The sequence below is a fragment of the Salvelinus namaycush genome, chromosome 3, assembly GCF_016432855.1.
Source record: "Salvelinus namaycush isolate Seneca chromosome 3, SaNama_1.0, whole genome shotgun sequence".
NCBI classification, from domain to species: domain Eukaryota; kingdom Metazoa; phylum Chordata; class Actinopteri; order Salmoniformes; family Salmonidae; genus Salvelinus; species Salvelinus namaycush.
Genome location: NC_052309.1, coordinates 60250436 through 60263278, shown reverse-complemented (window position 1 = coordinate 60263278; position 12843 = coordinate 60250436). Strand labels below are relative to the sequence as shown.

At 42.8% G+C, this 12843-nt stretch overlaps 1 protein-coding gene across 2 annotated transcripts in view; it reads left to right on the top strand.

The window, feature by feature from the left end:
• Nucleotides 1–11754, top strand: part of cpt1a2b (carnitine palmitoyltransferase 1A2b) — a 53868-nt gene extending 42114 nt beyond the window's left edge. For both annotated transcript variants that reach the window (XM_038980321.1, XM_038980312.1), the window contains exons 14-19: nt 430–594; nt 2989–3117; nt 6082–6237; nt 8673–8786; nt 9003–9095; nt 9456–11754. In XM_038980321.1, coding sequence (XP_038836249.1) covers nt 430–594; nt 2989–3117; nt 6082–6237; nt 8673–8786; nt 9003–9095; nt 9456–9566 — 768 coding nt within the window. In that variant the 3' untranslated portion in view covers nt 9567–11754. The remainder of the gene's footprint in view (nt 1–429; nt 595–2988; nt 3118–6081; nt 6238–8672; nt 8787–9002; nt 9096–9455) is intronic.
• The last annotated feature ends 1089 nt before the right edge of the window (nt 11755–12843 follow it).

Genomic DNA, 12843 nt, shown 5'->3' with positions numbered 1-12843 from the left:
GAATTGGAAAGAATATATATTTTGAGAAAGATAATATCCATGTTGCACAAGCTAACCCAGTTCTCTTTGTTGCGCAAGAACACCGAAACAACACTGGCCCCTGTATGCAGGACACTTATGGGGAGGTTATAAGGGTTGCGCTAAATGGTGATGGATAGAGATCAGCCAATTAAAACCAGCTGTTTTTTTTGTCCGCTCCTGCCACAGGCTTCCAGTCAAGTCCCGTTCTGAGTCACTTGGAAACCAGACGGTTTGACAGAGAGAGATTAACTAGGCACTAGGTCTGAAAGGATTGTCTGGCCAATGAGTTACCAAGATGTGTCTAGATATAATTTCGTTATGAAAGAGGTCTTAATGAAAAATAACTAATACAAATTAACAAGCTTTTAAGTGTTTCCTCCCCTCACCCCTCCATCTTTCTCTCTTCAGGTTCAGGAGCAGGTGTCCATCTCTCTGTCTGTGGCACAGGCCCTAGCTGACGATGTGGACTGTCATGTCTTCCCCTTCAGGGACTTTGGGAAGGGACGCATCAAAAAGCTGAAGATCAGCCCAGATGCCTTCATTCAATTGGCTCTGCAGCTAGCTTACTACAGGGTGAGTTAAAGGGAATGTCCTTAAACCAGTTGGCTCTGCAGCTAGCTTCAGGGCCGTGCACAGATCATTGGGGGTGCTGGTGCTCTTGGGGGCAGCGGAGGGGGTATTTGCTGGGATTCAAGCAGCTTATGAAATTAGCTATGTTGATGTGCAATTCTTTACATTTTAAAATTAAAACAAAAAATGTAAATGAGACTCTAAATAAAATGTAAAAAGTATTTAATAAAATAAAAAATTCTACCAGGCAACGAGGGCACTTTTTCATAGGCGGGCAAAAGGGCAGGTGCTCGGGCACTGGTTGAGCTCAATCTGTGCACGTGCCTGGCTAGCTTACTACAGGGTGAGTTAAAGGGGACATCCTTCATTCAGCTGGCTCTGCAGCTAGCTTACTACAGGGTAAGCAGGACATTCCTAGAACATACAGTGCCTTTGGAAAGTTTTCAGACCCATTGAAGGCACACACCTGTCTAGATAAGGTCCCACAGTTGACAGTGCATATCAGAGCAAAAACCGAGCCATAACGGCGAATGAATTGTCCGTAGAGCTCCAAGATCTGGGGAAGGGTACCAAAAAATGTCTGCAGCATTGAAGGTCCCCAAGAACACAGTGGCCTCCATCAGTCTTAAATGGAAGAAATTTAGAACCACCAAGAATCTTCCTAGAGCTGGCCGCCCAGCCAAACTGAGCAATTGGGGGAGAAGGGCCTTGGTCAGGGAAGTGACCAAGAACCCGATGTTTACTCTGATAGAGCTCTAGTGTTTCTCAGTGAAGATGGGAGTATAGTACAGAAGGGCAAACATCTCTACAGCACTCCACCAATCAGGCCTTTATGGTAGAGTGACCAGACGGAAGCCACTCCTCAGTAAAAGGCACATGACAGCCCACTTGGAGTTTGCTAAAAGGCACCTAAAGGACTCTCAGACCATGAGAAACGAGATTCTCTGGTCTGATGAACCAAGATTGAACTCTTTGGCCTGAATGCCAAGAGTCAGGTCTGGAGGAAATCCCTACGGTGAAGCATGGTGGTGGCAGCATCATGCTGTGTGAAAGTTTTTCAGCAGCAGGGACTGGGAGACTAGTCAGAATCGAGGCAAAGAACAGAGAGATGAACAGAGCAAAGTACAGAGAGATCCTTGCTCCCAAGCGCTCCGGACCTCAGACTGGGCGAAGGTTCACCTTCCAACAGAACAAAGACCCTAAGCACACCGCCAAGATAATGCAGGAGTGGCTTTGGGGCAAGTCTCTGAATGTCCTTGAGTGGCCCAGCCAGAGCCCGGACTTGAACCCAATCTAACATCTCTGGAGAGACCTGAAAATAGCTGTGCAGCAATGCTCCCCATCAAACTTGACAGAGCTTGAGAGGATCTGCAGATAAGAATGGTAGAAACTCCCCAAGTACAGGTGTGCCAAGCTTGTAGTGTCATACCCAAGAAGACTCGAGGCTGTAATCGCTGCCAAAGGTGCTTCAACAAAGTACTGAGTAAAGGGTCTGAATACTTATGTAAATGTGATATTTCTGTTTGTAATAAATTAGCAAAAATGGCTCAACAGTTTTTGCTGTGTCATTACGGGGTATTGTGTGTAGATCAATTTTAAAATAAGGCTGTAAGCTAACAAAATGTGGAAATGTCAAGGGGTCTGAATATTTTACCGAAGGCACTATATATACAACATTGAGAAGACCCTCTATGCCTATTCATAGATTACAAGTGTTCTTAAGTTCTTTAGAAGTCCGTCTTCCATTGCGGAATTGCGGCATTCCATTCCATTGCGACAAGAAATCTGAAATCTAGCTAGCTTCTATTGCTAAATTAGTATCTAGCTGACATTATTACAGCTGCCTCTTCCAGCTGCCTGTTATTGCAGCTGCCTGTTATTGCAGCTGCCTGTTATTGCAGCTGCCTGTTATTGCAGCTGCCTGTTACCCCACACATTAATGGTCTCAGGATGCTTTACTGTTGGCATGTCAAACTGTTAGGAATTTTTGGAAAGACCAGGGACTAGTTGAGTCATGCCACTGGCGTCAGTGACCTCCAGTAAAGGTCTCTTTCATTCCCTCTGACAAGGAAACGATCATTCCTCTCCTACTCTTACATAGTACACAGGTGTTTGTTTAAGAGGTTGTTGACATTACTAGACTACTACAACTGAATAAAATGTGTCATAATACAATAACATTATAACAATAACATCTTGCAACTAGGAATAGAATTAGAGTAGGCTACCACGGAAATTGGCTATTGCTGTATAATAAAATTGTGCAATATGCTGAGCTGTACAAGGTTTGAAAAAAAATACATAAAACATTATTACCATCCATGAACATTGAGAAGAATACTGATCATTTCAGATAATTATACTAATAATGTTCCCTTTATCTTTTTTGTCTCCCAGGATCGTAAGACGTTTTGCCTCACCTACGAGGCCTCCATGACACGGCTGTTCCGAGAGGGGAGGACTGAGACTGTACGATCCTGCTCCACTGAGGGCTGTGCCTTTGTTAAAGCTGTGGAGAGCGGAGAGGTAGGCTTACTGATTGGGGATGTTTTAATGGTGCTCATAAGTTCTTCTAGAACCTTCCCAGTGGCTCAGTGAAAATAGATTTCACAGGTTTTACTGTGTTATTGATGCGGAGTCGCATTCACTTCGGAATGAATGTGTTCACACTTGATAGTGAAACAGATTTCACTCCAGTATAAATAAGGTCATTTCGGAAGAAACGCGTTTCACTCAAAGGGTTTTGCATTCTTTCTTCAGACACTGATGACTCTTAAAAAATAACACAAAGAAATTAACTGTATATCCTGAATACAAAGGATTATGTTTGGGGCAAATCCAAAACAACACATCACTGAGTACCACTCTTCATATTTTCACGCGTGGTGGTGGCTGCATCATGTTATGGGTATGCTTGTCAATAAGATTAATTAAATTCAAATTGAAATTGTGATATTGACATATGCAATATCCATATGTCAAGAGGCAATAAATATTAGCACTTAAACACAGATATTGAGATGAGAGCGATGCAAGACATTTGTGCTTCACACCAGTGTTTCCTCTGCAGTCATTTAACTGTGGCGATGCGCCAGTGCAAAATCATTGCCGTCATTTCGCAGTTGGCAGGTAACCCCATGTTACCCTAACAGGTAGGCCTATATTATGTTCACTGTGTTGTCACAAGTTTTTTGGGACATACAGTCATGGCTAAAAGTTTTGAGAATGACACAAATATTAATTTCCACAAAGTTTGCTGCTTCAGTGTCTTTGGATATTTTTGTCAGATGTTACTATGGAATACTGAAGTATAATTACAAGCATTTAATAAGTGTCAAAGGCTTTTATTGACAATTACATGAAGTTGATGCAAAGAGTCAATATTTGCAGTGTTGACCCTTCTTTTTCAAGACCTCTGCTATCCGCCCTGGCATGCTGTCAATTAACTTCTGGGTCACATCCTGACAGATGGCAGCCCATTCTTGCATAATCAATGATTGGAGTTTGTCAGAATTTGTGGGTTTTTGTTTGTCCATCCGCCTCTTGAGGATTGACCTCAAGTTGTCAATGGGATTACGGTCTGGGGAGTTTCCTGGCCATGGACCCAAAATATTGATGTTTTGTTCCCCGAGCCACTTAGTTATCACTTTTGCCTTATGGCAAGGTGCTCCATCATGCTGGAAAAGGCATTGTTCGCCACCAAACTGTTCCTGGATGGTTGGGAGGATGTGTTGGTACCATTCTTTATTTGTGGCTGTGTTCTTAGACAAAATTGTGAGTGAGCCCACTCCCTTGGCTGAGAAGCAACCCCACACATGAATGGTCTCAGGATGCTTTACTGTTGGCATGACACAGTACTGAATGGTAGCGCTCACCTTGTCTTCTCTGGACAAGCTTTTTTCCGGATGCCCCAAACAATCGGAAAGGGGATTCATCAGAGAAAATGACTTTATCCCAGTCCTCAGTAGTCCAATCCCTGTACCTTTTGCAGAATACCAGTCTGTCCCTGATGTTTTTCCTGGAGAGAAGTGGCTTATTTGCTGCCCTTCTTGACACCAGGCCATCCTCCAAAAGTCTTTGCCTCACTGTGCGCGCAGATGCACTCACACACGGCTGCTGCCATTCCTGAGCAAGCTCTGTACTGGTGGTGCCCCGATCCCGCAGCTGAATCAACTTTAGGAGACGGTCCTGGTGCTTGCTGGACTTTCTTGGGCACCCTGAAGCCTTCTTCACAACAATTGAACCACTCTCCTTGAAGTTGTTGATGATCCGATAAATGGTTGATTTAGGTGTAATCTTACTGGCAGCAATATCCTTGCCTGTGAAGCCCTTTTTGTGCAAAGCAATGATGAAGGCATGTGTTTCCTTACAGATAACCATGGTTGACAGAGGAAGAACAATGATTCCAAGCACCACCCTCCTTTTGAAGCTTCCAGTCTGTTATTCAAACTCAATCAGCATGAAAGAGTGATCTCCAGCCTTGTCCTCGTCAACACTCACACCTGTGTTAACGAGAGAATCACTGACATGTCAGCTGGTCCATTTTTGGCAGGGCTGGAATACAGTGGAAATGTTTTTTGGGGATTCAGTTAATTTGCATGGCAAAGAGGGACTTTGCAATTAATTGCAATTCATCTGATCACTCTTCATAACATTCTGGAGTATATGCACATTGCCATCATACAAACTGAGGCAGCAGACTTTGTGAAAATTCTCAAAACTTTTGGCCACGACTGTACATTACTAGTCAAAAGTTTGGACACACCTACTCATTCAATGGTCTTTCTTTATTTGTGCTATTTTCTACATTGTAGAATAATAGTGAAGACGTCAAAACTATGAAATAACACGTGTAATCATGTTGTAACCCAAAAAGTTTTGGGGGGATTTTTTATGAATGAGTATGTGTGTCCAAGTTTTTGACTGGTACTGTACATTTCATCAATAGGATGCTAATAATTTAAAATATCACATTTGGGATCTAGCTAATGATTATGTCCAGTTAGCACAGCAGGTATTAAGTCCTATTAGCTCATTTTAGAAGTTCTGTTCTCTACCTTGACATTTGTCTCATGGAACGATCAAGTTTTCACCAAATGTTTGAAAATTACAAGTCATAATCTCAATTGCAATATCTAGCTCCAGGTTTATGACAGATTTGCTCATACCTGATGGATAACTGCACTTAACTCCATTATCTGCACCTCACAGAGTTAAACTACTACATTCTCAACTAAAGAAATAAAATACTCCAACAGTAATTAGCACATATCCATTAAAATAATGAGGATTAACTCTATAATAATCTCCTAGCCTAGCGGAACCAGTTTCACACCATAAATATGTACATTAACCTCTTATGGGGGTGTCACTCTCATATTACAATTGTCTTTTCATTTTTTTAGTAACCTCTTTCGCCCCACTACTACCATCAACTGTAATCATAATTCATCCGATCTCACTTCTAACAGACAGGTTATCTTATTACAGGGGCCGGAGCACTGCAGGCGGCTGTTCCGATTGGCTGCTGAGAAGCACCAGAACCTCTACCGATTGGCCATGACAGGGTCCGGCATTGACAGGCACCTCTTCTGCCTGTACGTGGTGTCTAAATACCTGGGGGTGGAGTCACCGTTCCTAACAGAGGTAGGTGCTAACATGCTAGCAAGAATTGTTTTTAGAATTACCACACATGGGGAAATGTTTTTAGCAGGGTCCCCAAAAAATTGGCCTATGATAAACGCATTTCATGCAATTTACATCATTTACATGGCATAAGACATTATTAGCAGAATCTTTTTTAATACTACACAAATGACCAAAATGAGTGGCTACTCTGACACTGACAAACGGAGATAAATAAAAACGACCTGGTCTTGAATGCAAACAATAGCCCAGGCCAGGCCAATGAAGAGACACACAGAGAGTACAATATTAGGAGACAGCCTTATTCTAAAGTCGATTAAATTGTTTTTTTCCCTCATCAATCTACATACAATGTCCCATAACGACAAAGCAAAAACTGTTTTTACAAATTTTTGCAAATGTATTAAAAGTACAAAACTTATCACATTTACATTATTCAGGCCCTTTACTCAGTACTTTGTTGAAGCACCTTTGGCAGCGATTACAGCCTCGAGTCTTCTTGGCTATGACGCTACAAGCTTGGCAAACCTGTATTTGGGGAATTTCTACCATTCTTCTCTGCAGATCCTCTCAAACTCTGTCAGGTTGGAGGGGGAGCGTTGCTGCACAGCTATTTTCAGGTCTCTCCAGAGATGTTAGATTGGGTTCAAGTCCAGGCTCTGGCTGGGACACTCAAGGACATTCAGAGACTTGTCCCAAAGCCACTCCTGTGTTGTCTTGGCTGTGTGCTTAGGGTCGTTGTTCTGTTGGAAGGTGAACCTTCGCCCCAGTCTGAGATCCTGAGCGCTCTGGAGCAGGTTTTCATCAAGGATCTCTCTGTACTTTGCTCTGTTCATTTTTCCTTCAAACCTGACTAGTCTCTCAGTCCCTGCCGCTGAAAAACATCCACACAGTATGATGCTGCCAGCACCATGTTTCACTGTAAGGATGGTGCCAGGTTTCCTCCAGACGTGACGCTTGGCATTCACGCGAAAGAGTTCAATCTTTTTCATGGTCTGAGAGTCCTTAAGGTGCATTTTTTTTCAAACTCCAAGCGGGCTGTCATGTGCCTTTTACTGAGGAGTGGCTTCTGTCTGGCCACTCTACCACAAAGGCCTGATTGGTGGTGTGCTGCAGAGATGGTTGTCCTTCTGGAAGTTTCTCCCATCTCCGCAGAGGAACTCTGGCACTCTGTCAGAGTGACCGTTGTGTTCTTGGTCACCTCACTGACCAAGGCCCTTCTCCCCCGATCGCTCAGTTTGGCCGGGCGGTCAGCTCTATGAAGAGTCTTGGTGGTTCCAAACTGTTTCCATTTAAGAATGATAGAGGCTACTGTGTTGTTGGGGACCTTCAATGCTGCAGAAATGTTTTGGTACCCTTCCCCAGATCTGTGCCTCGACACAATCCTGTCTCAGAACTCTATGGACAAATCCTTCAACCTCACGGCTTGGTTTTTGCTCTGACATGCACTGTCAACAATGGGACCTTATATAGACAGGTGTGTGCCTTTCCAAATCATGTCCAATCAATTGAATTTACAACAAGTGAACTCCAATCAAGTTCTGGAAACGTCTCAAGGTTGATCAATGGAAACAGGATGCACTTAAGCTCAATTTTGAGTCTCATAGCAAACGGTCTGAACACTTATGTCAATGATTTCTATTATATATTTATTTTTGTAATGCATTTGCTATAATTTCTAAACCTGTTTTTTGCTTTGTCATTATGGGGTATTGTGTGTGATTGATGAGGAAAACAACTAATTTAATCCATTTTAGAATAAGGCTGTAATGTAACATAACCTGGAAAAAGTGAAGGGGTCTGAATACTTTCCGAATGCACTAGGCAACAGTAGGATACTAAGGAAACTTTCCAGTAGCACTGACTCACCCAATGATGAAAATGAAGGCTACTCAAGATAAGCTCAAGATAAGCTACTTTGAAAAACAGTGCTGCTATTTGCTCAAAATTGGAAATTGTTGAGAAAAAAAACATTTCTATTGGTTCCACAGACAAATTCTTTTTCTCTTTTCAGAAGTACGCATTTACTTTCCAAAATGTGTTTTTCCCACATTGTAATTGGAAGTTTGAGAAAGGTAAACTTGACAGCTGCAAACAACCATAGAAATATAATTTATAGATGGCAGTTCCCATTCAATTCAGGACTGGCTAGTGTATTGCTAGTGTACCCTTGAGCTTAACAGTCAAATTGCCTAGTAAAGAGGTTCCTTAACTTCAGCCCCTGTAAGCCCCTGCATTAATCAGGCCCTGGTGTTTGTGTGTCAGGTTCTGTCAATATCCTGTAGGGTCTGAAATAAGATAGTGGGTTCAATTCCCGGACCACCCATACTTCAACAACAAAAAAAATGTATACACGCGCGACTGTCGCTTTGGTTAAAAGCCGTCTGCTAGGGCTCCGACAACACCTAGATCCTTCCGTGTGTCTGTCCATCTAGGTGCTGTCGGAGCCATGGCGTCTCTCCACCAGTCAGACTCCGGTTCAGCAGTTGGAGCTGTTTGACATGAAGAACCACCCAGACTTTATATCTCTGGGGGGAGGCTTCGGCCCTGTGAGTAAACACACACCTCGACGCAGGCACACACACACACACACACACACACACACACACACACACACACACACACACACACACACACACACACACACACACACACACACACACACACCTACACCTCTACCCAGACTTCAACTACCTGGGGAAGCTTTGGCCCTGTGAGTACACACACCCTTTTGCTACTTTTCCCACTTCTTACCTCTGTTCCAGGTGGCAGACGATGGCTACGGAGTGTCGTACATTATCGTAGGAGAGGACATGATCAACTACCATGTATCCTGCAAGCACTCCTTCTCTGAGACGGTTAGTGTGTATTACACACTCGCATGTATTGGTGACAGATGTTAACGTGCATATAGCGAATGGAAACGTTGACAAGCTGTACAATTTGTCTCTCTTTTAAACGGACACAAATCATGCATGGCCAGCTGGACATTATGAATGTGCCCTTTTAAAGACCCCCCCCCTCTCTCATCTCCCTTTCTCTATCTACTGTATCTATCCCTCCCTTCCTTCTATCTGTACAAGTCTTCAACCCCCCCTCCCAATAAGTAAAGCCAAATTAAAATCTGTCTCTCTCTCTCTCCATCTTTTTCCATCATATTTCTCCCCAAGAAATAAACCAAGTCAAATCATTGTATCTCCTATTTCTCTCTCTCTCAGGACTCACACCGGTTCGGGGCCCAGATCAGTCGGGCTCTATTGGATCTCCTCTCTGTGCTTACCCCAGCTAAGACAGAGAACCCACAGGCCCAGGACAAAAAACAGCAGTGAACACTTACAGGGAAAGAAGGGACCATGGGGTGGGATGGGGGTAGGGGTTTGCTTTGTCTTTTGATACTGGGATAATGTTCTATTGAGCGTGGTTGTGTATAAAGAAAGCCCAAAGAGATTCGGTGTGATGGAATGATGAGAGATGTTCCCTTCTGCTCAGAGATGGAGGGGTGGATGGAGGGAGAGAGGTGGAGAAGTGCAATAGGAAGCAAGGGAACTAACAAGGACAAGTCAGAGAGCTAGGGAAGGAGGGATGGGAAAGTGAGAGATACATCTCCACAAAAAGAGAAGAGAATGAGTGGAGGTAACCCCCACATAGGTCAGAGGTAGGCAATAACTTTTTTTTCTTGTTTTTCTTTATTTGTGAACCCACCATTATGGCTTTCTTTTCTATTTTATCATCTTGAATGTGAACTACTGTTGGAAAGAGTTGTAATATTTTATTGAAAAGTCCTTTTAAGTTGGCCTCAAAAAGACTTCCCTAGTTAAAAATAAAGCTATAGGAGAAGCAGTGGAAGTTTAAAGAAGCTGGACTAACTTGGAATTTTGGTTTAACTCTATTCTCACGTCAATGTAGATCACTAACTGAATGGGTCAGCTGCAGTGAACATCAATCATTAGGATAAGATATCAGGGGCAGGGCTGGGGTCAATTCCATTTCAATTCAATCAATCCAGGAAGTAAATTCAAATTCAGTGATTTAAAAACAATTGAATTCGATTTTTCAATGATTTCTCAATACATAAGAGAAGGAGAAACACTTATTTAATTTTCTATTTTAATAAAAATGACTATTGAAATGTAATTGATCCCAACCCTGTCCAGGATATCTTCTTAATTATTTGGCTCGGGATCATCTCCAGGGCTCGTATTCATAAAGCATCTCAGATTAGGAGTGTTGATGTAGGGACAGTTTTGCCTTTTCAGATCATAATTAATAAGAGTATATGGACAGGGGTGGATCCTAGATCAGCACAGCTACTCTGAGATGCTTTTTGATTACGGGCGAGGTCCATTTTTGTTTTTAAACACCCTCACCAGTAGAAATCCACTTTTTCGAGTTGAAAGACAATGGCCAGAGCCTACGTTTTGTTTCAGGGCTGGGTTTTATTTCAATGTTACCACCCACCAGCATGGCATTGTTTATTCCTCAGAATCTGCTGCAAAGTTATTCTTCTTCGCGATTGGATCATTTGTAAATGTTTACTTATTTTTTTTGCTAGTCTGTATTAAAAATATATATATTTGACAATTTTATAAATGGTATAAATGCGTGATATGGCATTTTGCAAACCCGCTTCCCCCCTGTTTCTGAATGGTTTTGACAACTAAAGTTATGCTTTACTACAGGCTCCACTGTTTTGATTGGTGTAAGGTTAGCTAGAAACCACAAGTGTCTATTCAGATAATGAAAAGGCACCAGCGAAAGATGTAAGCAAAGTCATTGTAGCCTATCATTTCAATTCCCCTGTGAGAACCATAAGATGACTTGGCTTTGCTGTACCCTAGCCAAAAACTGCCAGCAGCCTACCTACTGTACCAAAGGTTGCACTACAATGTCGAAAACGCATATCAGCAGTCAATAGTTATAAATATTACCGGAGCTTCATATTATTCTCTGTAATTGTTTTTTTATGGTGGAGTCGAGGCCATAATTTGTGGAAGATGCCAAAACTTTGGAGATAACGATAGATGGCGGTGTCAGATAGGCCAGTGTTTTCCATCTGTGGTGGAGTTTTCCCTAAATCAATGCTTATGACAAATCCAGCTCCAGAACCAGCCATAGAGCTACAGTAGCTGGCTACTGGTGTAGTAAAGAAAACAGCAACAGGTAACATTTACTAGCAAGATAAGGTTAGCAAGATGGCTAGCTAGATAATGTTAGCAAGATAGAAGATAGATAGCTAGATAATGTTAGCATGCTAGCTAGCTACACTGACTGCCCTATTTGTTGATGATTATGTCAAAATAGTGGCGGCAACTTCCTCTGGGGGGTAGGGTCCTTTTAAGTTCTCCAGAATGGGATCATCTATAGCAGAGAGGAAGAGGCAAAGCACAACGTTTCACTCACGCCAAAATCTTTCCAAAACAAGCCAATGCGTTTCTATGGGCTTATTTTGGCCCTACGCTTACATTTTACATTACATTTTAGTCATTTAGCAGACGCTCTTATCCAGAGCGACTTACAGTAGAGTGCATACATTTTATTACATTTTTTTTTTTTTTTTTTTACATACTGAGACAAGGATATCCCTACCGGCCAAACCCTCCCTAACCCGGACGATGCTATGCCAATTGTGCGTCGCCCCACGGACCTCCCGGTTGCGGCCGGCTGCGACAGAGCCTGGGCGCGAACCCAGCCCAGCCTGGGCGCGAACCCAGAGACTCTGGTGGCGCAGCTAGCACTGCGATGCAGTGCCCTAGACCACTGCGCCACCCGGGAGGCTTGTCGCCTGCCTTCCCGCCTTTGGGACAACGACCCATTGTTGGGGTGGAGACATGAGTATCTCATCATTATATATAGATCTCTGTCTAGTTGTCCACTCCAGCCGACCCAGCAGCACTAGTTTAATGTATATGTCAGTGTTTCCCAATCCTGGTTCTGGGGACCCAAAAAGGGTGCAAAAAAGTGTTCTTGCCCTGGCATTAACACACCTGATTCAATTAATCACTTGATGATTCGTTGAGTCAAGTGTGTCAGTGCTAGGGCAAAGAAACTAAATGTTTCTCAATCCCCAGGACTAGGATTGGGAAACTATGTGATGCTCAGAACCTAGGTGGATGGAACCTAATCCATGTTTACGTTTTTTGTCTGTTGTATGTATAGTAAGTAGGATGCTCATATTATTGTCGGTCATTTTGCATATTAAGAATTATTTAAATGTAAACGTGACTGTAAAAATGCCTTTAACCAATGGTAATGGTAGTATGAATTGAATACTTTTCATGGCCTTGGTTGACTGCTGTCTTGGCTGCTGATTTTTAAGAACATCCAGAAATGATTGGTTGGAAGGCAATTTCAGCTCAGGAGAAGGGCTGAGTTTCAAGTCTTTTATTGGAGCAATGCCCGATCAGGGCTATTCAGTGTTGGTCCTGGAGGGCCAAATCACTTCTGGGTTTCATCTTCTCCTTCTAATCAGGGACTGATTCAGACCTGGGACACCAGGTGAGTGCAATAAAAACCAGAAGCGTTTTGGTCCTCCAGGACTGGAATTGAACAGCCCAGTGGCCTAGTTGAATGAATGGTCGACGTTTACCAACCAGATATAGGCCTGAA